Genomic DNA, 27,277 nt, shown 5'->3' with positions numbered 1-27,277 from the left:
CGGAACACACATAGGGCACACACTGTGGCAGCATATCCTGTTCAGTTCATATCCTGAACTCGTCTTCTGAAAGCTTACGGATACAGAAGAAACAGACAAAACAGAGAAGTACCAGCAGAAATCTTATGGGCCATAAGACAGGAGGAACAACAACTACGTTCCAACTTTCTGAGGAGAGACTGTTCGAGTTGGTGAGAAACTACTCGCATCTACATGATGTTACTTTGCTTGGGCAAAGAGCCTTTTAACTCTTTCTTAAGAGGTACATTATCACAGGATCCTCCGGAGTCATCAAAAACACAGGGAAATAAGTAGCCAGACCAGGGTTAAGGTGTGTGTCACTATCCCAGCGACAGTGATGTTATCATGTACTGACACACCTTGGGGTGCACTTCGACATCACTACAGAAAATCAAGAAATGTATCACAGGAGGTCAGCAAAAACAAAATTATCCGGAGCTATTAAGTTTCTCGACAGGCAGTGATATCAGCCAGCTGTATAAAATATCATACTATTATGGAGGTGGATGACATTGGTTTTCCTGTGTCCAAATGTCAAAGTCAGAAAAGTCACTGCCCTTTGAGTGTTGTCTGGGGAAATTGTTTATACGATCCTATCAAATTTTTACTTTCACTTTTGATTACATGAGTGGAATCAAAAGTAAAAAAGAAAATTCTTACGTTGTCTAAGGACAATAATTTGAGCAACAAACTTATTGTGAATGCTGACATTATAAAAGCATGTGGCCTAAATATTACAAAGTGGCAAATACATCAGATCTGTGAGACTGTAACCTCCCAAATACATGAAGTAGAGAAATGACATCTTTCTGTCACATTTACTGAACCGCTGTCTTTTATTTTTGTATTCTTGACTGGTGCTCTTTTTAAACACCATTTTGTGACCTCTGCTTCTGTGGTAGTTTAATTGAAAGCATATCTCCATGAACCAACTCCTACTATTTGCATTACAACAGTGAATGGAAACGCACTTGTCCTTTGCTCATTTTCTTGAAATATTTTTGCTAAATTTGGATGAGCTCAAAGAGAAATGGAGATACGGCACACACTTTTTGTTTCTGTCCTTGAAGAGAGAGAAGTATAAATCCAGCACCTCCACCTCACCTCCACACAGGTGGGCGTGCTTGTCAGAAAAACTGTTTCTGAAGGTGAGGACATTTTCAGATGCAGCCCCCCTGAGTCTGACGATGAAAAGGTGTGGACTCTTTAGTGATCCAATAAACCCTCCTCCATACCTCCTCCATACCTTCAGTACCTCCACGAGGATGAAGGCATCTCTCGAGAGCCAGCCCAGGAACAAATTCAGTGTTTCCTCAGAGTGGGTTTGCTCTAATTAATTCCATAATGAGCCTCTTTGATGTGGAGTTACATAAAACACTAAGGGGACCCACCTCCCACCATCCGGCCTCAACTGAGCAGCTGTGAAGCAGGGTTGTTAGGGAAAAAGACATCACCGGCAAGCTGCTGAAGGTCGGGGCGGGGGGCAGCCAATCAAATGGCTCATTTGCTGATGTTCTTGGTGCTCTCCTTCCGCCAAGCCTCTCCCCCAGTCAATGGCCCCTATCTAGGCAGGGTATTTCTGGTCAGATGGCTGCTCCCTTGGAAGCCGTTTACCTCCTTTTTCCAACACACACACACACACACACACACACACACACACACACACACACACACACACACACACACACACACACACACACACACACACACACACACACACACACACACACACACACACACACACACACACACACACACACACACACACTGTGGCATTTTGTTGTTTGTGTTGGATACATGGAATAGGAAAAGATTAAAAAAAGTAAAGGCTATAAATCAGTTGAACTTAGAATGACATCTAAGCAGTGGCGGACCATTTTGCATAGCAAATCAGGTGGACATGATTTCAAAAGAAGAGAAGGATCCTTCTTCATTCATCATGCCTTGTTTGTCTACTCAAATTGGACATGCTGTCATTGGTAGTGACTAACCCACAGAGAAGTATCACCTGACTTTGTTCAGCATTGACGACGCGTCCAAGACAAATATGTTTTTAGAATTTCAGATGAATTCCACTGCAGCTTAAATGAGTATGATGACTTTAAAGGCTTGACATTAAAACACAGTGTAAGGGCAACTTTTTTTGTCACTAATAAAAGTATATTTAGACCTCCCCACAAAAATCCAACAACTGATGAAACTGACTATGTGGGTTTAGTACAGCAACAAAAGAAACCAAGGGTTGTCCACCTTTATACAAAATTGATAATTCGCTACATCTGTCATCTTGACTGTAATGGTTACTCCAGTGATTTAGTGTTGGATTTGTTCCATAATGTGTGGGATTTACAAGAGACAGGATAAAAACAAGACCCAAAGTACTGACCCTAGTGTAGTTCAAGCTCCCTCAACACTGGATCCTAGACATCCCATGTTGGAATTCGATTGCATCTTCAATATAACTTATAATTTTCAACGTGGTGCCTTTAAATGTAAATGTTTCTAAACAAAAATTTGTAATGCAAATTTGCCAAAACCTTGCAAAATTGGTGCAGTACCCCTTAAATCTAAAGTGGTAAATAATTTGGTTTCAATTATGAAACGGTTTGAAAGTGTTCTTCTTCTTGTTTTTTTGTGCGGTTTTGAGACAGAATTTCATCCTTGAGTAGCTTTATTCAAATCAGTGTGTCAGGCACTCCAGATAAAAGCATCGTCCTCGTGCCTTGTAACCTGTTAACACGTCCTTCAAGGAGTCTTGATGTCAAGTGCTGAAGGTCGTTCTATTTTCAGCCATGTGTCTGATTCACTTTAGAGTGAGGTGCATGTGTGTCAGATGGAGAGGCATAGACAGAATTGCAGTAGAGTCATACTACCTTGGTTTATAAGTTGTGCCTCAAAATGCAGCTTTTTATCCTGTGGTAGACCTGTGCGTGTCTGGTCTAAGTGCCAGGTGTAACCAAGCAACCGTTGCTTTTTTAAGACTCCTTCTTCTCCTCTTCTTTTCAATTATGGAGGTTGCATGCTGCAGAGCAGAGTCTTTTATAACAGTGTTTCTCTAACCCCATGCCGGTGTGGTCTGAGAAAGTGAGAGTTGAGAACACTTGCTGGCAATGGCGGAATAGCACAATTGTTGTGAAGGATGAAGCATAAAAAAACAAAATAGACAGCGAAGACAGGATGGTGGACAAACTTAGTGGTCAGCAGAACCTAGTGAAAATAATAATGTTGTAGTTGAACCTCAGGCCAGGAGAAAATAGGGGAAGACTTAATTGGAGTAGATGGAGGAGGAAACTCATGTGTTCCCAGAAGATCGCCACAGGGATCTCTTACAGGACCGGCCTTGATGTGATTTCCTTTCTAGTCATAGTTTAAACAGGCCGATGATTTACCAAGCTGGGCTGGGGAGATGCTGCCTCACTATCAGCCGGAGAATGTCTCACTGGGGAGCCACAAAGGAAAGACCACTCGAGGCCACAACCTCTGCGGCTCTGTGGTCGCCTCAAGGTTGTGACCTCTGCTCCATTCGCAGAGTTCTCTTAATGTTTTTGCCACAGACACCATTGTGCTGAATGACAGAGGAATGTTACCCTTTTTCCATCTTGCAAGAAACCGCCGGACTTTAAATGATAGATAACATGCTGACTTTAGCAAAAGAAAAATCTAGTGAAAGATTAGCCGTAGTTTACATTTGGAGGGCAGAATTAGAACCAATCAGAGCAACAAAACATGTGATGTAGTGCAGAATGAAAGAAATGTAAGTAATGTATTAAGCACTGTAAACAGATTACAGTGTTCCTCTTCTAGAGAAATATGCCGTCTTGTTTTTTTGATATTGTCTCCGTAGCAGATTGTACACTCCTTTCCACATCAGCCTCAGCTGGAGTGAACTTGGTGAAGATAAATACTTAAGTGATACTCCCATTGGACGCTCCTCTGTCTGTTATTGTATAAGGCCCGCCTTACTTTAAATACATGGTTGTGATCTGCCCGACCAGTTCTCTAGCAAATTAACATTGGTTTAATTTGGGGGAGGATTTGACTCATCTGTGAGAGCGAAACATGAGTTCACTGATAGGTCTGGGCGTCCAGATTAGGTAAAAGTTTCTTCTCAGAACTTTAACACACATTTAGATGAATCACTTCCTGTAAATACAGGGGTCACTACACATTAGAATGAATACCTTTTTAAGATAGGGAGAATATGTTCAGTCAAGTTCACTCAAATTACAAATAGACGCACAAAAAACACATTTGTCTAGTAGCATCTGGTCATACAAATACTTCTGTCTGTAGGGGGGTGGGGGGTGATACACCCTGAACAGATTGCCAGTGTATCGATGGCCTGACATACAGAGAACAACAACCATTCTCACTCAGATCCACACCTACAGAAAATGTAAAAGTTCACCTAACATATTTTACATCTCTTTGGACTGTGGGAAGACCCTGAGTATCAATATACATCTTTTTGCTGTGAAAAATCTGTCCAAGGTCATTGACATTGTACAATTTCAGCGTGACACAACATTTTGTCCGTCATGACCAAAGTGCTTTGCACAGTATTTGTTAAATTCAAAAAATGAGCAATTGCAATCAGCAAATATCTTGTAACATGTTTTTATCTTCTCTAAATGCTCATAGAAACAATTACGATGTTGTAGTTTAGAGGTGAAATGGAAGTGTTAAAAGTATCAAGAGTAAGACAGATAGGTAGATTTGTGCTCAAATCTAATCCTGTCATGGTTTGGTTTTATGATGGTTTGGACCCAAACTAATGGGCCCAGGTCAGATTTCATTTTTCCTGTATTTTGCCCATAGTGGATGGTTTGCTGCTATGCTCATCAAGAACACAAGGTCTCCTCAGATCTACTTTTTTAAGGACCGAGATGTTAAATAGATTTCCACTGAAAATAAAAAGCCGGGTCTCTCAGTTCCCATGCTTTCTGAGAAGTAGGCCATCGACTGAAAAAACAGGCAGAAGAGAGAGGAGGTGGAGAGAACTAAGCGAGTGAAAGTGCCAGTGGAGGAAGAGGAGGTGTACGCGGAGGAGAGGCTGGGGAGGGTATGGGTTTATTTTTACCTTTCCAACAGTATAGCCCCACTTTCTAATTAACTGCAAATTAACTTTTGAAAAGCTGAGGGCGGGTGGCAATGTGCCGCGGCTACAGATATAGACTTGCTCCGTCCTACCTTCTCTTCCGCTATTAGCCCCCTTTCTCTCCAGGGCACAGGCCCCCGAGGGCCGCCTCTGTTCAACATCTGTTCCCCAGAATCTTAGCACATGTCCACTGGATATCAAAGCTGGGTCAGCCTCAATCTGAGCGATCTAGAAAAGCTCTGGACGAATTTCTACACAACTAATCCGCTGTAGCTGTTTTCTTTCCACTCTCTGCTCCATGTCAGGTTGATCTAGGACACGTATTCACCAGAAGAGATACTTTAAGACTTGTTTATAAAAATGTCAACAGTATGGTTTTATTGCATCATTAACATGGTCACTCCTCCGTCAAGCTGGTGTCTGCTGCCAGTTCTTTCAAGTAAAGGTCCACTTGTGCACTTGCTAGGAGATTTTTGGAGGGATTCAATTCATTGCTCTTGCACCCTCTGTGCTGCTGAGTGTGTGATTGAGAAAGTGATCTTTGAAACTGCCGTGAGGTCCTGCGAGCAGCAACCGATGGAAAGAGCTAAAAATATCTGAATGATTCGTCAAGGGCTGTCATGTTACTGGATGGCACAATCGCTGGAATCCACACATCACAGAGTTAGGATCTGAACTTGGCAACTCTCTGGTTTGAACCCTTCTGTTCCTCTGTGTGCCTGTCTCTGTCTCACTCTCTCTTTCTCTTCCCTCATCCATGTGACTAATGACAAGGTCCAGTGCTCATGTCCTTATATAGACCTATGCTCTGATCAGGCTGAGGCTGGGATCAGGGCACGCACACGCACACGCACACGCACACGCACACACATCACATGTTCCATTTAAATTAATTTCTGAAATCTATTGCCCCTTTGATGGTAGAGATAGTCAGATCAGCATTTTGAAAACTGTACTAGTTTTTCTTGAAGTGAATTAGATGTGGAGATTATAGCCACTCTCAATACAGTGTGTTACAGGGCGAGAGCCAGAAGGCCAGTTAGCTTAGCCTTGCACGAAGCCTGGAAACAGGGGGGTAAATCACAAGCCTATAGATGCTAGCTATGTGCTACTATCACCTCTGAAGCCCCACAGTTAATACTTTGTGTCATAATTAACACTTTTCATGATGAATGCATGGCTTTTACTGTTGTTAAAGAAGTATTTTTGCAGAATGGTGTGCTATAGACCAGGCACCGTGTTGTAAGGAGGTCATGGATACAGATGGAGATGCTGTGTTCCAAAGTAATGGCAGAAAAACTGATGTTCATCAAGGAATAGTTAGTTTGTAATTCACCTTTAAAACACATGGCTGTTAAATTAAGTCTACTTGTAAAACGATGATACAATCAGCTTCATAGGTGTCATGAACTTTAGAGGGAGCTACGCTAGCTGTGGTGTACTTTGTGCTCTCATGCCATCCAAGGATACCGCACCTACTTCTGTATTAAATTAGGGCTTTATTACAGATACCAACCAAGCCTGCTGATCCCTTGTGTATTCTTATTATAGACCAGTCCTGTTAAGACACACAGACACACACATACATACATAAACAAACAGACACACACAGAGCTGTTCATCAGACCTAGTTATCGACATAGGAAGATCTCTCCTTAAATGGTAGACTGCCCAGGGCCCTGTTTCCACTGCACAAACCGAATGGTGTCCAGGTCTGGGAATATCCTTATTAAGTGGAGGAAGGAGAGGGAGAGAGAGAGTGGGAGGGAACGACAGATGTGGGCAGAGTGAAAGCAGGTGAGCGAAAGAAAGGGAGCGATGGCAAGAATAGTCTCAGCAGTGCCCTGTGGAACATGAATCATGACCCTGTGGGAAAGATACTGTTTCTGGAAAGAGTCAACTTCCTGTCAGTTAATGTATGTGCATGGTCACCACCAATGACGGTATCTAAACATATGGTTGACGTGTTTCCCCTTCTTCCCACTGTCCAAAAATACAGTCAGAATATCCTGGATATGCTAGAAGAAAAACGAGCACTTGAAATTACATTAGTGTGATAATGTGATGACCAAAACACAAAATCTGATTCATTAGCAAGGATCACACAAAGTAATGAAAGGAAATTCAAAGGTGCCAAAAGTGCACTAAACATCAAAGCTCATAAATTATGGCACCTCTCCAAAAAAACAGGCAGAGGTCTAACAAAAGGAAATACTTCTAAAATACAAAATTGGCTGGTAGAACAGAGATAATCTGGCAAACAGGAAGTCAAACACAGGTGGTATGAATATAACAGTGTCTGATGGGATGAAAACAGGTGAACAGAAAAAAACTAGCGGGAAATGGACCAATAACAGGAAGTAGAACTAACTGAAATGCATGACAGAGAAGATTTAACAAAATAAAACAGGAAATGAAGTCAGTTATGGTCCATGTGAGTTGTCATAGATCAGAACTACCTAAAATGACAGAAACCCTATTTGAGAAGAATTAACAGACATGCCCTTCTGCTAACAAGGAGGAGGCAGGGTTTGTGACCTGTACTGCACCCAGTCACCAGGAGGTGATCAAGAAATTTTGGCTTCGCTTTTTGGAGATGTCATGTCGTCCATCTTTATAAACAGTTATTTGATTGTACATATTTTAGATGTATACTGAATGCCTGTTACCCTGCTTGTAAAAAAAAAAAAGAGAACCTAACAAGAGATCTGAGATATTGTCGGAAAATATCAGGGAACACTCTTCAAGACATCACTAACAGCTTGTGTTTTTTCTCTCTTTCAGCCTGACAATCTACAGAAGACATGGCTGAGGGAGTTTTACCAGGTAAGAGATGCCTCACACAGCCACACATGTCATGGTTTTCATCCCGCTAGTAACATATTAATGCCGGAGGTACAAATGTAAGTCAGTTTGTAACATGTACAGGGATGTTACATGAACTGCCTTGACAGAGTGACGTCTCAGCTCCTGGCTGCAGTCGGTATCATTATGTATTTTAATGTGTAGAGGATGTTTGTTCAAGGTTATTATGACATGTCTTAAATAGTCTAAAATTATTGTAAAGATTATTATGGTGTAACAGGTTAGTCCACATTTGAACTTCTCCTTGTACTATATGACCCTGCAGCTTTTTCCATTGCAGTCTATGCAACATAATTATTATCTACTTATTTTCCCACAACATTCTTCAGTAGTAGAGCAGTGGCTGAAGTGCTAAAGACACATCCGGGCTGGCATTTGTTTCTATAGCTTTGAGTGTTGTCACAGGACTGTGACTAAAAAGCCCTCAGGCTATTTCACATGATTTTCTTTCCAGTTGGTACTTCTGTAGATTAAGTCAAGTGAAGGCATGTGCCTACTTAAAGTACAAGGTCTTTTGTGTAAGGAGAAAAACTCACTGTAATTCTGCTGTAACCTCTGATGCACTTTCTTTTTTTCTTCTTTTTTTTTTTTTAATAGCTTCAATGCATTTTTATTCATGTCTTTTCACAACTAACCTATTATTTTTACAAATCTTGCAGACTAATGTTTGGATAACATTGCTGTGATCTTTATTACAAACTTCTAAAGGCAACGTTTTTTTTCAAAAAGCCAAAGCTCAAGCGCAGTCATGATTCATTTCTTACCTTTCAGACACATAGGAAACCTCTGACTAACCACAACTCTTTCCACTGGGGTAAGGGAAGTGAAGCAGGTAGAGCTGCTGTCTGAAACTGCCAGAGTGAAAGAGAGAAGAGAGACACATGCAGATTGCTTTGCTATGCTATCCAGGGTTTTTCTTTCTAACACGAGTGTGGATGTAAAAAAGGTTAATTCAGCAGAGAAATATGTTGTGCAAAAGGTTAAAATGAAACTTTTACTTCATATTTGTGAATAATTTATTGTTTATAACTAGGGCTGGGGGCGATATGACCAGAAATTCCATCAAGATAAAACATTTCAAATCTTCTAATGTTGATAATTATCACAATAAATGTGACATTATTATTTCTTTTAAGTTAGATTTCTGCTCCTGAGTCAAGGTAAAACATTTTACAAATCTGATGTAGATCAATTATGTGTTATACTTCATCTATTTGCTTACACAATACATAAGCATTACATATATTGAACTTTCGTATATATTTGATGAAAATGATTTTTGCGATAACTATTGATACTGTTATATTGCCAAAACCTATTTATAACCTCTTTATAACAGTTTTTTAAAATTGTTTCTGTTGGTATTTTTATTATTATTATTGTTATACAATTTTAGTTTTATCCATCTTCCGGTTATATGTATCACAAGGCTCATTTATTTTTGGTTACGACTGACACTTGTTGCAGTGAGCTTGGACATTCCAGTCATTTGCTGTCACCCCAATCGGACCCACTAAAAAAACGAATGGTTGCAAGCAGCCGTCTTTTGTGTAATGCCGGATGAATTCAACACTCAGCATGCTGGAGCTGCCAGTGACTCAGCATGTGCTGAAATAACATGAACAAAAAGTAACACCCTAACAGCTTGCTTGTTTCCACTTTCTGTGTGTGTCCAAACTTCACAGCACAATAGGTCTAATGGCTAAAAGATCATCCCTTGTGTGCTTGTTGAAAAAGAGGCTCAAAAAAAGTTTTAGCCTATGACGGGAATGTTCTTTATTGAGTCAGGTACCAGCATGTCTCCCAATGCCAGCCTTCTAATCGGAAATGTCCCTAAAGCCTGAAGCTTCAACACTGATTACATAAATGCACCTTATTTGAAAAATGGGAAAATATGCACAATAGCTGCAGTATTTTCTAACCCACCAAAGTCACTTCAGCCGTATAAAACCCTCCATATAGAAGTTGACACGATGACGTCAAAGTCAAATGCGGCAGAGGTTGATGAATGAATGGACAGAAGACACAAAAATGAAAGTCAGGCAGAAACTGAAAAAGAGAAATAATGAAAGATAACCAAGTAGGAACACTCAGTAGAAAAAGAAGAAGCGGCTGAATGAATTTAGCCATATCTTCAAGTTCATCAGTAATAGCAGAAATTGAGAAATTCTTATGCCGTTACTCAACATTTCTGTCAGGCATGTTTTGATGTGTGTGTCATTGCCAACCAAGGAGCTTTAGAGCCATGAATGTACATTATATAGACTGATTGTGTATTGGCTGCACAGGTGAAGGATCCTGCAATGTTTAGTACACACAGAAACAAACGTTAAACTGTGATGCTGTTTAGGAGCAAGTATTGGAGTTTCAAAAGACATAAAAACCCTCAAGCCTCAGGGTGACTTTTATCACCAGCAAGTGGTTTGTCACAACTTTATAATGTAGAGGTGTCCTGGAATAACTGCACAAGCTGACGCAGACCATCACTTTCCGGTTACGACTCCACAGTCCTTAGCTGTGAGCTCATTGAACTGATGAATGAATAAACTCCACAGTACAGCGAAGAGTGCCTTTGTGAAAGTCTTGAGTGGTTGTGGAAGGTGAGGGACGATAAAGAGAGCATCCACTCATGACAAGTTTCGAAAAGTGGGATTCACAGAGAGTCGCCGCGTCACATAGACAACGACTGTTTCTGTTCCAGGATGTATCTCGTTTCTTTACTCTTCATTCATAACGTAATCAATTTTGGCAGAATGTGTTTCTACAGGCAAAAGTCAACATGTGTTTTGTGTCAAGTGTTTTAATAGGAATACAGGAGCTCCTCGATGAAGAGATGTGAATAAAAACACATTTGATATAATAAACAGGCTCTTCACAAAATAATTTAATATGTGTACAAATGTAGGCATATTTGAAAGTTAGTTGTTTTCGTAGCTCCTTGTTTAAACTGAACGTAAGTCTGAATTAATATACAACAAGTCAAATACTGTTGAGAAAACACACATTCTTATTTACTGTACCAGAAACCCTCGGTCCATCGGATGTGACTGGAAATATTCCAGACTCACCCTGAACACACAGACTCAGCCTCATACAAGAATACAGTCGGTCACATATTCCAATATTGTCACAAAAACAAAACATTTATAAAACAACAATGCTCAGATGATTATATGACTCACATTTTATGTTGAAACTTTGCAACCCTAACTCTTGTTAACCTCACCTCTGTTTTGTTGCATATATAAATGAGAGAAGTAACAGGTTGCCTCATGTATTCTACACTGGATAATAGACATCCTCATTTAAACTCATTAAACAATAGAATGGTATTAACTATGTCTGCCAAGGCCAGACAATCAGACCAGTCTGCCTATAATCCTGTATCTTATAATTATATTTAAAAATTCTTTATCTTATGATTAGGTTTCCAGGAAACTGCCAAACTAGTTAGTTCCATGAAGTTGCCTCAAAGCTACAGCGTGTTCCTTAGACCTGAAACGTACAGTGGCTGGTGTCATGACTTCTACTTTTACTTGGCACAAACATAATGTAGTTGAATACTGCTTTTAGTACAGTGGGATTTACACAACCCTGATTTACACAAGTCCTAATTCCATATTTACTTGCTACCTAATACAGTTATACAGTGTGCATACATTGGTCAGACTTTAACATTTGAAATTCAATTCTTCGCACTTTTCGTACAGGTAAATATAGATGATGATAAAATTATAACACTGTAGCAAAAGTGCATGATTTTCCGTTTTTCACATGAGGTTAAAACTCTTTATTGGACGTTGGTTGGTGTTTTCCATGGCAGTGAATGACTGACATCTGAGGGAAGTATAGGTAAACTGTCCACTTCAGTAGCGTACGGCTGACTTGAGACCCTCATAACAATGTGCAGAAGAATACTGAACTACACTACAAGATATCTTCCATTTTACCAAGTAGTCTTCATTTCATTCGGTGTTATGATTTTAACAGCCTGTCCACAGCCCTTGGAAAAAAGCTGTTCCTCAGCCGGTTTGTCCGGGCACGTAGGACCCTGAACCTGCCTGAGGGGAGGGTGGTGAACAAGTGGGGACCAGGATGTGAGGGGCCCCTGCTGATCTTGACTGCCCGTCTGTGTAGCCGACACGAGTGGATGTCCCCAGATTTGGTAGTGGGGAGCCGACTATCCACTGGGCAGTCTTCACTACTCAGATCATTCTTCTCTTCTGCAGTGCAGCTTGAGAACCATACTGTGCAACAGTGTGTCAGAATGCTTGTTCAGCAGTTTCTGGGGGAGTTCATTGAGCTTCAAGGTCCTCAGGTTGTTGTGCTTTCCTGACAAAGAGGTAGTGTTCACCCTCCAGGTCAGGTCTTCAGAAATATGGACTCCCAGTATTCGAAGCTTGCCACCCGCTCGACCTCTTGCCCATACATGCTCAGTCCAGAGTGTTTTTTTCCTTTTTCTTCCTGAAGTCAATAATGACTTGAGTTCTTTTCTGTACACCGTGCAGACAGATGCCTTTCATTGTCCAGTTGTGGTGATGCTAAATGTCCAGTGAATCGAATTGTAACCTTAGCACTTTGTACTGTACATAACCACAGGATTTGAATCATGATCTAGGGAAATGTAGGGAGTGCCGTTGCTTTTAATGCAGAGATTCCTCTTATCTTAATCACACCTCCTGTAGAGGACAAGTGTTGGAGGTGCTGTCACTGCAGATTTCATCAAATTTCTTTATTTTGGTATTCAAGCATCAAGATTCAGACTAATGCAGTTGTCATTTTTCTTGTCTAGTGCGGATCTTGATTAAATGGCAAATGCACTTGCACTTATCCAACACACCAGAGGGTGTGTTGGTCTTAAAATGAGGTGTGGTCAGGTGCATTGTTGGTACGTTGCTATTGTGCTTCTGAACAATGAAAATCTTGGTCTCTGTTATTATAAGGACGTGTCAAGATTCTAATAAGCACAGTGTACACAGGAGGATTGTCTGCTCGTGCACAAAGTGAAGAGAGAAGTCCTTTATATCTACCTGGCAAAGCAATCCTTATAATATGGTGCAAGCATACCAGGCCTTTAAAGGAATGACTGATGAAACTCGTATTGGTTTATTGCATGCCAAAAACACGCCCATGGATAATAGACAATGCAACCTTTTCTTCCCACCTTTGAACTATTAAAAGTGGATTTGGACTCGTCCTAAATTTGATCCATGTGTTAAAACAGCCCAAAGTGTGTCCTACAGTCGAGAGAGGAATGTGGAGAGAATAATGCTTGTCGGAAATTGTTCTGGCTTGTATAGCCTCTCTGATATAAAATACTATGGTTTAATTGCAATTTTCAACCAAGAGTATCACTTTGGAAGTAGTACACCTGAGAAATGTTCCAGAAACAGCTGCAAAATAGTAATTTAAAATAACAAGCCCCTCAAAACAGCATTTGTGATGGTTGCCAGTGTTGATATGTTTACTGAGACAGCTTGTGGCTATATATTTGTTCATGCTTCTCTGTGGTTTTCACCGACACACTGTTGACAGTGCATTCCTGGATCCTGATCGGCTACAGTAATCAAATCTGAATGGTGTCAAACTAATGCCAACGATTGGAAAGGACCTCAGTTGTCTCTGATAATGATATTTGAACATGGCTTGTGACAACCATAATGCTGATATTCTATGATGCTGCCCATCATAGAAAAACATGTTGTTTAAATGCGGTTATTTAATGTGTTTATATTTCAAAAGAATGTCCCCTTATTTGAGACAATACAGAAAATGCAGATACACAAACATCTGCTCAGCTGCGCATCCTCCATTAGTTGTCGTCAAACTTTGATTTAATCTTCCTTGTAATTATCAGTGCCACTGACATTTCAGTCAGTTGTTGATTGCCGTGTGTGTGTGTGTGTGTGTGTGTGTGTGTGTGTGTGTGTGTGTGTGTGTGTGTGTGTGTGTGTGTGTGTGTGTGTGTGTGTGTGTGTGTGTGTGTGTGTGTGTGTGTGTGTGTGTGTGTGTGTGTGTGTGTGTGTGTGTGTGTGTGTGTGTGTGGAAACATGTCCTGGTCATGGCTGTTGAGGAATTCTCTTTGCATTGTGCCGCAGGCTTGTGCGCTTCAGAGGAGGGTTTCATGTCTGACTCTGTTTGTGCATAGAAAGTGTGTGTCTGTGTGTGTGTGTATGTAATAGAGTGTTTGTGGAACAAGGAAAGCATGAGAGAATGCAAGAGAGAGAGGAGTGCCCCTGTGTGAACCAGGCCTGTACCCTCATGCCAGCCCTGTGCTGCTGCCGGCTGACGTCATGGAAAGAAGCATCAGACTCTGGACTCGGCACGGCTGGGAACAACCAGCAGTGGCGGCGAGAGTTAACTACAATCAGCCACGCTGCGCTAGCTTCATCGTGACCCCTTCTGTGCACACAATACGCTCACTGTGTCCTCTGGTCCATTGGTTAGCGTGCTGTTTCGTCATGAACTAAGATTTGTTTTTCATTGACAAACTTGAGCTTTGCGTGTCTGATACCTTCGGTGTCGTGACTTCTGACTTGAGCTGGGAGTCGACTTGGCGAGATTCCAAAGGTGGGTTCACACAGGAGAACTCCGCTCTCACAACCATTGAGTTGAATTGTTGCTTTAATCATGTAGGAACACTGTGTCATCAGGAAGCGTTTAACCGGATCTGCACCAGCGTTGTCAGTTCCCACTGTAACACCCCCCAAAAAATGCATGCATCTCTGCTCCAAGGCAACTGTTGGCATTCCTCAGTAAGTCTACTGCTTGTGAGGAATGAGCTGTCATTTGTCTTTTTTTCTCAGAAAAAATCATCACATAGTTCCACTGCAGCATCCTGGAAAATAAACAATAAAAGCAGTTAAACTGGCTTTTACAGAGCTGCAGCTACAGCAGAGGGTGTAGTGCAAAGTTGCATGTTGGTATGTGCACTCCTACCTGTCTTAATACGTGATATGTGTATGCTGTATGTCTCTGTAAGCCACGGCTGTTCTATCTCCTTTCCTTCGGTTATTTATCACGGGTAATGGCTCTGCAGATACCAGATCAGCTGCAGCTGGAGGGAATTCCTTGAGGAAATTAAATTATTTATTGTATGACACACCTTGCTCATAGTTTAGATTTGTACCAGCTACCACAGAACAGCGCTCACTCTTTATCCTGCTCTGGATCTGCCCATTCTGTTCCCTGTGTAACTCTCATTGCACTTGATTGTTGTGCGGCGGCTGTGTTGTCTGACAGGGCCTCTTCATACCGGGCGTGTTTGGAGCAGTTTAGACAAACTCTGCTGTGGTAACTTGTTTAGTTTATTTAGGCAGCTCCAAGCAAACCGAATTGCCCCAAGTTGTCTGCAGATCTAAGTCTGTTCTGAGAGAACTGCAGCTCATCTCTGTAAAGGAAAGCATTTCATCTGAACTATTTACAGGAATCGACCTTTGATTGTATGGCTGGAGGGGTGTAGAGAAACTCACGGTGACATCTGGCAGCCAGCACTTACTCATACTCATACATGCGCAGCCTCATATAACAGAGTGTAATTACTCACTCAGCGTTTTCTTGTATGGTTCTGGTATGAACATCAGAGACAGCAAATTACAGGAAAGAGTGCTAAAATATCCATCAGGCTTTTACAGTTAGTAGTGAATGTTTGATTTTGTCCTGCTACAAAACACGTCTTAGAATATAAAAAAGAACTAGCACAGTCTCTGTTCTAAACCTGTTTGTAATGTTCTGTTCTCTTGTCCTGTGTTAATGCTCCGGAGCTACTTCAGAATTATTCCTTGTTATTAGTGAATCCTCATAAAGACAGTTCTACAACGTACAATACACCGTCACTTTTTACTGTTTGTGTGTTGGACGTTGAGTGCAGAGCTTTTTGTAAACAGTCTATCGTGCAGAGTGAAGTGAAAACATCTTTCTGTTTATCCTAACAGGTTTGTTTGCAATAAATATTTCATAGTCAATGTTTTTAAAGGAAGGTACTAAATTTTCTTCATTACTGTTCACGTGTGAATTGTATATAAGTTTGAATGATTTACTTAACTGGTGATATTTTTTCATACATTGCATGCCGGCTGTTTTGGGGGTCTGTCAAGCATCAACATAATCTCCAAGTTCACAACTTTTCAAAATAAAAACTGTGATTCAGCTCAATTTTAAGCATTACAGCAAAAAACAAACGTTGTGCTTTTACTTTGAAGACAAATTGTTCAAGATGAAGTGATTCTATGAATGTTGTTGCCATGATGGAGATCAGCACCCACGGCATATGGGGATGTCTGTGTCAGTCTGTAGTGTAAAAATAAAAGTGATCAAAATGATCAGGCAGCGTAGTTGACCCGCAGTTTGACCCAGTTTCCAACCCCTCCTGTAGTTTATCCAAGGATTTAGAAGAAGAACTTGTCAACTTGGTGAGCAGACTGAAAGCACACTGCCTCGCCCCCACTGACTGCTACAGAGTGCTGGTCGCCCTTTTTTATTCAATTTCTATTGATATTGAAGGTGTAGCACGTCCAAATTGCACCAAAATCAACAGTGCACTTAAGATGAAAGGTGAGATATGCATTCACATACATACTGACAGACCTTTGTGGAATTTGTAGGTAGATGCTTTTAAAGCTGGAAAATTCTTGGGATTTGATGAATTGTATTGGACCGCATGAATCTAAATAAGGTGAAAATCAAAAGCAATGCACCGCTGTTATATGACTAGCCTGTGGTACATGCAATGATTATTTGTATTTGCTTCTCATTTCCCTATTACTCACGCCAGCGAGCCAATCAAATCCTGTTTTACGACTCCTGCTCTGTCTCAGGATATCCCAGTCTTTTACACATAAGCAAAGCAGCGTCATTTGCCTGCTCCACGTGAGCAGTATCCTGGGTTAAATGTCAATCGGGTGTCACTGCTTCGATAGCGTAATCCCTGCTTTGCATCACAACCACACTGCATTGGACAATCCCACAGCTGATTTGCATTGGAAACTTGTCTGGACTTTGGTCACAGGCCAGTGGTTGTGTCAAGTCCCCACATCCAGTCATGAGTTATGTGAATTGCAAAAGATCCCCCAAAACAAACAAACAAAAAATGCACTTTGTGAGAGATCATCATATAATTCATTGATTTATTATTTGGTGACTGTGTCTAATAGGATTCAAGCATTCATTTCATGAATCTTAGGAGAATTGGCCTGATTGTATCTCAAAGCCCCATTTTTCCACAATACATCTACACAGAAGCTTTTGAGTCAGTGAATGCACCACAGTTGAGTGGTTACGTCATTCACACTGTTACCCTGAGACTTAGGACATCATCTGGACCTGAGTCTCCCCATGTTCTGTGTTACAGTTTCTATTTTTTTTTGACTTCCTCACTGCGTGTTGTGTAACTGTAACAAAGCAATTTCCCTGCAGGGATCGGATTCTGTTTTTCTGATTTTGACTAAAGCAAAGAGTCCTTGTTGTACGTCAGCTCACAAACTCATCGGATGTTTCTGATTATTTATCACCTTTCTTCAAATGGGAACCATGAAATGGGATTCAGGCTGTCCTGATTAGTTCTCATCAAAGCCTCTGTTTGTCTGGGGGATTTTATCTGGGGCGCAGTGCAGCTTTTGACTTGATCAGTTCATCAACATGAATCAAACTGAAACTGAAATCATTTATTTTCTTTGGAATTAATAAGAATATAGGGGTGGGACAAAATATTGATATATCTATATATCATGGTTGTTACTCATGAGATATGATTATCGATATGCTGGTGCTAAATATTAATATTTAGTAAATACTAATATTTAATTATATATATATGTTGTTTGGATTTTTGCCAGTGTATAGCTATTTTACAATGGAATGATGGCACGTGGACATTGACAAGGCAAAGTGTTTTTGTTAGAGACTAAAGGGGCACTGAGATAAGACTTTATGCACTTTTTTGTACGTTGTTTCATTTAAGTTTATGATGATTATGAATTGTTAGGAACAAGTCTGAGAAACCTCCCCTGTCCAAACCCATTGAGCTTCAATTGCTTTCTGTGTTTACACGCCAGCCGACACTTGACGTCTCCTTTCGACTCATACACTTAATCTGTCACTACTTTGTTTCGGGTCTTCCACTTCAGCTCACACTTTCAGGCCAGCTTATCACTTCCAGTATGTTTCGACTTACGTTTCAACTCCTTTCAATTGCTGAACTGGAACTGAGTCGTTTACTCATTGTACTTTAACTGACACTTTACTCAAGGGTCACACTTAAGTTGACCCATCAACCACATTCAGTGCTTACACTCAAGCTGCTCCGTATCAAACACATTGGCTTCTGATATCCTTGTGAGGTACATGGTCTCCTATGGCAGCAGCTCTGTGAGTCACAAGCCTCTCAGGCTTTTCTCACCACTGTCGCAGCAGCTGTCGCTGTCCGAGGCTTGTTTAGACAGGGCTCCACGGTTGCTGCCCATCATAGAAAAACATGTTGTTTAAATGCGGTTATTTAATGTGTTTATATTTCAGCTCAAATGTCAGTAGGATTTCTTGTTAACAGTGGTAGATTGAATTATTATTTATTATTATTATTTGTTCTTTGCAGTGTAAAATAAGGTCAGTGGCTGATGCTGTTTGGCGTTGGGCTGATAACGTTGGTAATTCTGGTAATGAAATTACCACCTTTCTGTTTGCCAGCGTAGATCTGAATTTACAGCCTGGAAAGATAAATACAATGCAGTCGATTAGTGTGTGTGTGTGTGTGTGTGTGTGTGTGTGTGTGTGTGTGTGTGTGTGTGTGTGTGTGTGTGTGTGTGTGTGTGTGTGTGTGTGTGTGTGTGTGTGTGTGTGTGTGTGTGTGTGTGTGTGTGTGTGTGTGTGTGTGTGTGTGTGTCCTACATGTCACATTTGAGCTTGACATTAGTTGCCGGCTCCTTGAGAGTGTGACCTTTTCTCGTGCGAGTTGATAGGTCCACTAATCTTTCCAAGTTTGAGCCACTGTAGGTTGCCTCCTCTGGGTCATCGAGCTAAGTGACACGCCATAGGTTGATGGAAAATCCATAGTGTTATTGCCATACATTACTTTTATTTGATTGGGCCTGTAGTGAGCATAATGCAGCGCTGAGGCGGGTGCTGGGGGAAGTATCAGGGCTCCGTCAAAGTCTAGTGACCGCTTGTAGACCCCCCCCCTCCCCAGCACCCGGTGACATTGATGCATAGCCTCCGCCTGCCATCTTTAGGCCCGAGCACTGTGAGTGCTTGTGAGCACTGTAAATCACTCAGTGCTATTGATTTTTCCATTAGAGGTCAGCCACTCTGAACACCACTGACGGGGTGCTCACAAACACCTCGCCATGTTTAAGGGACGTAACATGAGGTCATGTGACTCCAGGAAAGTGGATCGTACAACTTTACTTTGCATATGGAATCACTCTTTATATGCAGTGCCCGTTCAAAACCTGCGTGTTTGCTTGTCCTGCGTTAATGCTCCGGAGCTTCAGATTTACTCCTTGTCACTTGTTATTGTTTGTGTGCTGGATGTTGTCTAAGGTGCAAAGTGAAGTTGGAAAACGTTGTGTTCCCCCATCCTGGTTTTTCTGCAATGAAGATATAGTCCATGTTTTGCATGAAATTAAACTGAATTAGTTTTTATTAATGTTCACGTGTGGTTTATATATATTTGAATAGTTTACTTAACTGCTGTTATTTTTTTATACATTGTTCATACTCAAGTTCACAACTTTTCAAAATAAAAGCTCTGTAATTCAGCTCAATATGAAGCATTGCAGCAAAAGAAGTGTTTCCATGAATTGTGTTCCCATTATGGAGATCAGCAACCGCTACACCCCTCAATGTTTGTCTCAGTCTGATATGGATGAATCTGAATCTGAATGAAAATAATATAATTATCAAAATCAATCCAGCTGCAAGTTTGACCCCCCTGCTGTAGTTTATCTGAGGATGTAGAAGAAGACATGTTCAACTCACTGTCCCATCCCAACTGACTGCTACAGAGCACTGGTCGCCTGTTGATTCAATTTTGCCTAATCGATTCCATGAACGGTTTGAGATACGCATTCCACAGACAGACAGACTGACGGACTGACAGACGTTTGTGGAGGCAGAAAACATAATATACCTGAATTTGATCTTAATTCCACCTTTTTAACTTGACTAAAACAGCCTGTATCCTGCACACGTTGTAATACGTGTTGCTGACATGTTCCTGGAACCGAGGAGTTGTTTTTGCGAGTGATGTGTCAGCAGAGGTGGTGACGTGTGAGCATCTGTCACACCCTGCTGTACATACACACAGAGCTGCAGGCACATCCCTGATGGCGGATGAACAGGGGCCAGTGCTGTGCTTGTGGAACAAGCTCACTAAGTGCCTCCTGCCTACATTAGCAAGGCACTTTGTCTTGTGCAAATACACGGGCATGTCACACAGCTGAGTTAGGAAGAATCGCAGGGGCTTTGGCTCTCGGCTGAATAATTCAAATTAAGTTTTGTTTATTATGAGCCCGTGGGCTGACTGTAGTGTTGTTATAGCTGTTATGGATGCACTTGCAGTGAATGGACCTGTTTGTCACTGTCCATCCTTTGTAACCTGGTGTTTTTCTCTCTCTGCCCTCACAGACAGTCCAGTCACACAAGCCTCACTTCTTAGCAGTGCACTGTCAAGAGGTGGGCGGGAAGAATTACGAGGCGTCCATGTCACACGTGGATACTTTTGTCAAGTAAGTTTGTACTTTGTTGTGACCATGATCATAATAACATAATGAAAACACCTATCTACAAACTCAACAGGAGTAGACAGATTTTCAACTGAGTGTACTACTCCCCCCACTGGTTGATTGAAACTGTACTTCAGCGCAGCAAAAATGTATTATTATTATTAATAGTAGTAGTAGTAGTTGTAGTATTGTAAATGTGATGCAACTTGACAAACGTAGATTTTTTGAGGGGTTTGATTGACACACCCTGATATATCTGTGTGTTTGTTCTCTGTCCATCAGAGAGCTTTTGTCCAGTGATGCCATGAAGGAGTACAGCAGAGCCCGCATCTACCTCGATGAGAACTACAAATCCCAGGAGCATTTCACAGTGAGTGCTGTCTCATACGATAATGGTGCAGTTGCATTCTCTGAAAAAGTACATACTAATGTCGAGAGTTTGAAATGATGAAGGGTGAATTATTGGCACCTCAACACTGATTTGATTTTTCAGTTGTTGAAGATTAGTTTTCTTTGTGATTGAAGCTAATTGTAGAAGCCATTGTTTTATTCAAGACTCATCAGCCAAAACAGATCATATCAGATGTATTAATAAACATTTTTTAATTTATTGATTTGAAGCTGTTGGTTGACGCAAAGAAACACTAAACACAGATGCATGATGAGATCATTACACACAGAGAGGTATTGCATGTATTAAATGTAAGTGAACTCAAGACTGATCTCATGAGTTTATGAAACCTGATAATGTAATGTGCCACTTTTCATTCAAGCCGCAATGACAACAAGTGGCCACACGATGGCAGAAGACACCTGGGAATAATTCAGGTGTCAGCTGCGAAGTTAATACTTAAGTTATCCTTATGAAAATAATAACATAGTAATAATAACAATTCTGAATTCGTTAAAATTACCTTCTTAGTTCTTATTATCAAAACTTTAAAATAAATATACAGGTGATCTTATATCTAAAATTAATATTCAAAATATAGTAAAAACACTTAAACACTTTAAACAATTAAACTTAAAACCAATGCAAATATATGAACTTGCTTATTTTTGTAAAATAAGTCCAATTGTCCAGTTGTGGAATAATGTGTTACACTGATACATATTAGGCCACCATACAGTCATCTTCAAATATATTATATAAATATATAAATGATTCCTGTTCAACTGACACATCAACAAATATTACTGATATCTATGAATATAATATGACCACTTAGGAAAGTATCTTTGTGACAGAACTTTTAATGTTGTCGATTGGCCCCGTGTCGTGCGTTCATATGTCCCACAGTTTAGCAGCAGTCTTTAATCTGGCCTCTTGGTGGCGCCAGATACTCAATCTGAGCAGCAGCCACTTCAACCCTGTGCTCATCGAGTGGATTACAACAAGTGTGGATTTAAGTGTAGTTTTATGTCTGATGCTCGATTGACACGCTGCATATCCGATGATCTTCTGTGCGTCCCCAGGTGATAATGTAGGGGGAAAAAGGACAGTAGCACAATAAACAGCTCCTGGTGTGGATCCTGGTCCGGGTTTTTTCTGTGATCACTGAGTCATAGTCGCTTGTGGTTCTCCTCCATGTTTTTGGCCTTATCACCACGCTACGCTGCACCTCTACAAACGCTCATAAATCACAGCACCCACTGAGTCCCATTTGCTCTTTTCAAAAAAATATTACAAACATTGGCCTTTAGAAAATATAATTATCTGCCATTCCATATAAGCTCCCGCTAATATCCCAGCATCATGAGCTGTTTATTTAATGGTGTTTGTCTATAGATTAACCTTTTTGTTGTGTTCTCATTTTCGTCAAATAGAGATGGCAGTTTGTGCGTCTCTTTGTGAAGCAGTCAGTGGAAAGAGAAACATCTGATGTGCTTTCTATGATGTTGATATTGAAAATCCCGGCAACAGTAAATATGAAGAGACTCTCCAGTCTTTCTCACACAGGGCTTGCCATTTAGCTTTGATGACATCACCCATATTTGTTTTCTCAGTCTTCGATTTTTTCTCTCCCCCCTGTGCTCCGGGGATAATTGTTTGTTGTCTGCCTCGCCTGTCAATTTTCAGATAATGGAAGTGGGAACACTTTTTCTGGGTCCAGAGCTTCCACTTTGGATGAGTGTGTGTTTTTTGTTGCGTCTTTGTATGCAGTTTACGTGTGTGTGTGTGTGTGTTTGTGTGTGTGTGTGTGTGTGTGTGTGTGTGGGGATTCTTTGGAAGCCGCCAAGTGAATGTTTTGGATGAGCGGGAGTGTAGTAATGTAGCGAGTGCGTGGTAAAGGCCTGTCACAGTGTTTACATGCCTGCTCAGTGTGAGAGTGTGTTTGAACTACATCCCTGTGTCAGAGGAATGTGATTGATAAATCAAAGTCTGAAGTTCAGTTATGAAAGAATCTCCTTCTGTTTTACAACAGCAATTAAAGCTGGAAATTAGTTTATCAATTAGATTATCGAAACAAACTGGATCAGTTTCTATTTTGATTTCATTTCAAAAATGACCAAAAGCTTGTCAAACACGAGTATTTCTTGTTTTTCTTTTGTCTTCTATTATAGAATTTTTAATCTCTTTTGACTGCTGAATTGTGATGGCTTCAGGGTTTTCATTCATTTTATGAAGTAAGGATTAATTGAGTAAATACAATTTGAAAATAAATAAATCACTCATCCAAACATATCCGAAATATTAAAAGCCGTCTTTTTGAATTGCATTTCAAACACAAAGACAAAGATAAGCAAAAATCAGTTAATGAATCATAAAAGTTGTCCAGAAATTAACTATTTTATTATTTGTTGAGTAAAAACAGTTAATATGTGAAATGTGACTGATTTCCCCTTAAATCCAACCTGCTGATCGATGAAGCACACTGCTGTGTATAAACTAAAAGAAGTTGGAGCCTTGTTTACTTAATTTCTTCAAATTATACATGCTGATAACTTGTTGGTGTTGAAATGCTGCATGTGGCACCATGATGCTGAATCTGAACCGTGGAGCTCCTCCTCTCCTCCCAGAGGAGGGCAGCTGTGATCGGGAAGAGCTTGACTGACACGTCCCCCCTACGGCTGAGGCCGGGCCCGGTGTTTTACAGCCTTGTTAAGGTATACAGCAGGTAAAATGTCAATTAGGAAGGCCCGCCCTGATAACTCAACTCCCAATCCACTTGTTCTTGGCCATTAATATTTATCGTGGGCCTGGCCCGGGAGCTGCCGCAGCCCCGTGTCATCTGCAATGATGTGCACTGATGTTAGCGTTTCCCGACGCACGCTCGCACTCCGGTGTCTGTGCAGGTTCACGGAAACGCCTGCAAACCTTCATGCGCAAACACTCGCCTGCCACACACCGTCCAATCAAGCAATGCACATACACAGACAGTGACACACCGCGGTGCACGCTGCCTCCTCGGCCCTCAGTTGTTCCAGGGCATTTTAATGGGAAATTAAAGGCATCCCTCATGTCAGTGGTCTGCAGGACAGGAATGAGAGCAGCAGCAGAGGATAAATCAGGCTCTGCGGCTTGACAGGACACCGCTGTCTCCTTTTAAACCGTGCCTCTGTGCGTGCGTGTCTGTGTGTGTGAGAATGCATGTTTATGTTCTTGCAAACATTTCCACCCTCGCAGACAGCGTTTAAGTGTCCGAGCTCTTTGTCCTGGCTAATTTGTGGATCTAATAACACTCACACTCAAAGTTCAAATCAAGCCTTCGTGCGTGTCAATGGTTTTTCATTTCATTTTAATGGAGTCAGAGTCTGATGTTTGAATAACAACTACAAATTGTGAGAGACGTCAAATGAAAAGCAGGTAACAGTGAATGTGACTTAAAAGTAGTGTGTTTGCATATAAAACATTATTTTGAATATGATAGGTATAACTTTTAGGCTGCATGTAAACTTAATTTTACTTTGAATTTAATAAATTTCATATAAATTGAAATGCACTTTAAATCACAACCACCAAGGACGGGTCTTTTCTGAAGTATAGTAGGATTTCAACAATTTATTCATAGTAAACAAGCTCTCCTAAGATTATCAGATGATTAAATAAGAACAGGATGGCACACAGATTATAATTAGTTTATAATCTGCAGTGCAGAAAAAATTAAGGAAGGGAAAGAGAGGAGAGCAAAAGAAACAAAAAGAGCAGAAACACACATTTGAAACTTAAGGGGAAACTCCTCAATGCTTTGTTCAGCATATATTAAAGCAACCTGTTTTTTTTTCAGTACTATTCAAAACGACTCGACTTAACAATTTGAATATAAAACATTTACATCAGCCAATTTCTTTAAGAAAGCCAAAGAGAAGAAAAGCACCTTCCAAAGCTGCCAATTTTCTAGAATTCAGAATATAAGAAGAACATTTTTAAAACATAATTTATGTTCTCAGGTTGTTTTTACTTACATGCTATAGCAGAAGATACAAAATATGGTGTTGTAAATTTTTTAATGGTGTGACATCAAAATATAAAGTAAGAAACACAACATAAAGCAATAATACCAGCAATTATAATTTAGATACAAACAAATTCTGTTATTAGAATTTAACACACAATTTTACAATCTTCTGAATTGTGGTTTCGAGTCTCAGACCAGGAGGTGAACTGCTCCATATTTTCTTTGTGTTTAAATACTGATATCAGTCTCATCAAGTGGTAAAAGACTAATTTCCTCAAGCAAGGTTGAACAAACAAATCCTATTGAGGGAAAAAAGAAAAAAAGAAATATTCATTGAGGATGTCTTTATAAAGTTGCTGGTTTGATAGTGAGTCTATAGCCTCTTAATTTATATACTTTCAACAAAATCATTAAGGATCAGCCAAATGCCTAATTATTTATTTATTTGTTTTCTTGCCTTTCCTGCCTCCTGATCTGTGGTCAGCGGAGCAGCGCTGTCAGTCGCTGCCAGCAGCTCGGCCTCACTCTGCTCCGGAGGCAGCGTGCTGTAATGCAATCATCAGTACCGCTCTGCTTGGCCAGGAATTTATGAACACTTAGTGTCCCTCTGTGCTGACAGGGACTCGGCGTGAGTGTGTTTACCGTGTTGCCCAGAAATATGTGTCACCCACGTTTAACGCCTTTTTTCCCCCCTCGTTCTTTCTTTTTAATGTATCTCATCCTCCCCCTGTTCCACCTTTTTTTTTTATGATGAAACAAATCCAGGTTGCATATAGAGATTATATACTTTCCAGAGAGAGTGGGGTCATAGAGGAGGGGTCTGTGTACAGTCTGTTGGTTTTACACACGGAGGTTAACTAGCAGGAGCAGCCCTCCTCCCCCTGCCTCCTCCACCACCCCCCCGCTCCGTGTTTAAAAAGACCGCAGCAGGCATATAAAGCAGGTTAAAATATTGCAAACTAAATCTAAGAGAGCTCTTATTTCAATATGGTGAGAAGTACGGCACCGACTGAGGCCACTTGAATGGAGTAGATGTCAGCTCGGTAATATCGCCGGGCCATAACTCTCCTCGGCCATCACTCATGCTCTCGGGGCAGACTTAAGTGCAGACACACACGTATACAGCGACGAAGCCTAACAAACACATAAGCTAGCATGCACACAGAAAAGAACACACACACACACGTGCACACGCTCTGGACATGTGTTGAGCGACAATCAATGAAACTGCCATCAGACTTGAGTTATGAGGCAGAGGGAGTGGGTAACCACCCCCCCCCCCCCCCTCCGTGTGAAAATATTTTGACTGAAAATGTAGATATAATTAATGGATTGTGTAAAGAGGTGGAGAAATTGATGCATTTATTACGAGGAGTCGGATCTGTAGAACTGAGCCTTTTGCCCTCCTGGATCATCACTGCACTGGGCTTTGGACTGCACTCACACACACACACACTCACACACACACACATACACACACTTCACACAAACTCACACCAAGCGTCTCCCCATAAACAGAGCTCTGATAAAGTGTTTAACTGTGTGTGTGCGCGTGTGTGTGTTTTGATGGGATGTAGCCGAGGGAAGTAAATCAGTTGTGTTAGAGGTGGAGGTGTTGTTGTCCTGTTGTGGAGGGTGCGGTATGTATCTGTGTGTGTGTGTGTGTGTGAGTGTGAGTGTGAGTGTGTGTGTGAGTGTGTGTGTGTGTGTGTGTGTTTGCGTGCAGGGGTGGGGGTCCACAGATAATGATGTGATTCCAGCATGAGGCGGGCTGGGTGTACCTCGCCACCGTCCATTATGATGTGCGGCCCCCAGCCACCGAGGGGGCAGAGTGAAGGTGAGCCTGTCATATCGATCTTTTTAGTGCTAAAATATGAGCCACTTTACTCTGCTCCCCGGCGCAGTGATGTGAAAAATAATAACTCGGACCCAAATTAAAAATATTGATCGCTTAGGAGGTGTTGAGAGCAAATAAACACCCTCTGAAGGATTTTTATCCCCCCCTCCACAGCGTACCCTCCCCTCTCCTCCGTCTTGTCCCTCCCCGCCCAGCGAGAGGACCGGGTCAGGGATGGTGGCTAGCTGAACTGTACAAAAAATAAAAATCCCACCATCTTGTTGCTGAGTTGTCTTCATAGTACAACTCAGCCTCTTGATGCTTTTTATTGTTCACGGAC

The 27,277-nt window shown here is 41.1% G+C and overlaps 1 protein-coding gene across 9 annotated transcripts in view; it reads left to right on the top strand.

The window, feature by feature from the left end:
• Nucleotides 1–27,277, top strand: part of LOC117775372 (inositol polyphosphate-5-phosphatase A) — a 149,551-nt gene that overhangs the window by 31,353 nt on the left and 90,921 nt on the right. For all 9 annotated transcript variants that reach the window (XR_004616258.1, XR_004616257.1, XR_004616256.1 and 6 more), the window contains exons 2-4: nucleotides 7,904–7,945; nucleotides 20,603–20,703; nucleotides 20,983–21,070. Coding sequence is in view for 6 of the 9 variants with exons in the window: in XM_034608456.1 (XP_034464347.1) it covers nucleotides 7,904–7,945; nucleotides 20,603–20,703; nucleotides 20,983–21,070 (231 nt within the window). In the remaining 3 variants the exon portion in view is untranslated. The remainder of the gene's footprint in view (nucleotides 1–7,903; nucleotides 7,946–20,602; nucleotides 20,704–20,982; nucleotides 21,071–27,277) is intronic.

Source organism: Hippoglossus hippoglossus, chromosome 15 (assembly GCF_009819705.1).
Source record: "Hippoglossus hippoglossus isolate fHipHip1 chromosome 15, fHipHip1.pri, whole genome shotgun sequence".
NCBI classification, from domain to species: Eukaryota; Metazoa; Chordata; class Actinopteri; order Pleuronectiformes; family Pleuronectidae; genus Hippoglossus; species Hippoglossus hippoglossus.
This window is presented reverse-complemented; position numbering and strand designations above follow the sequence as displayed.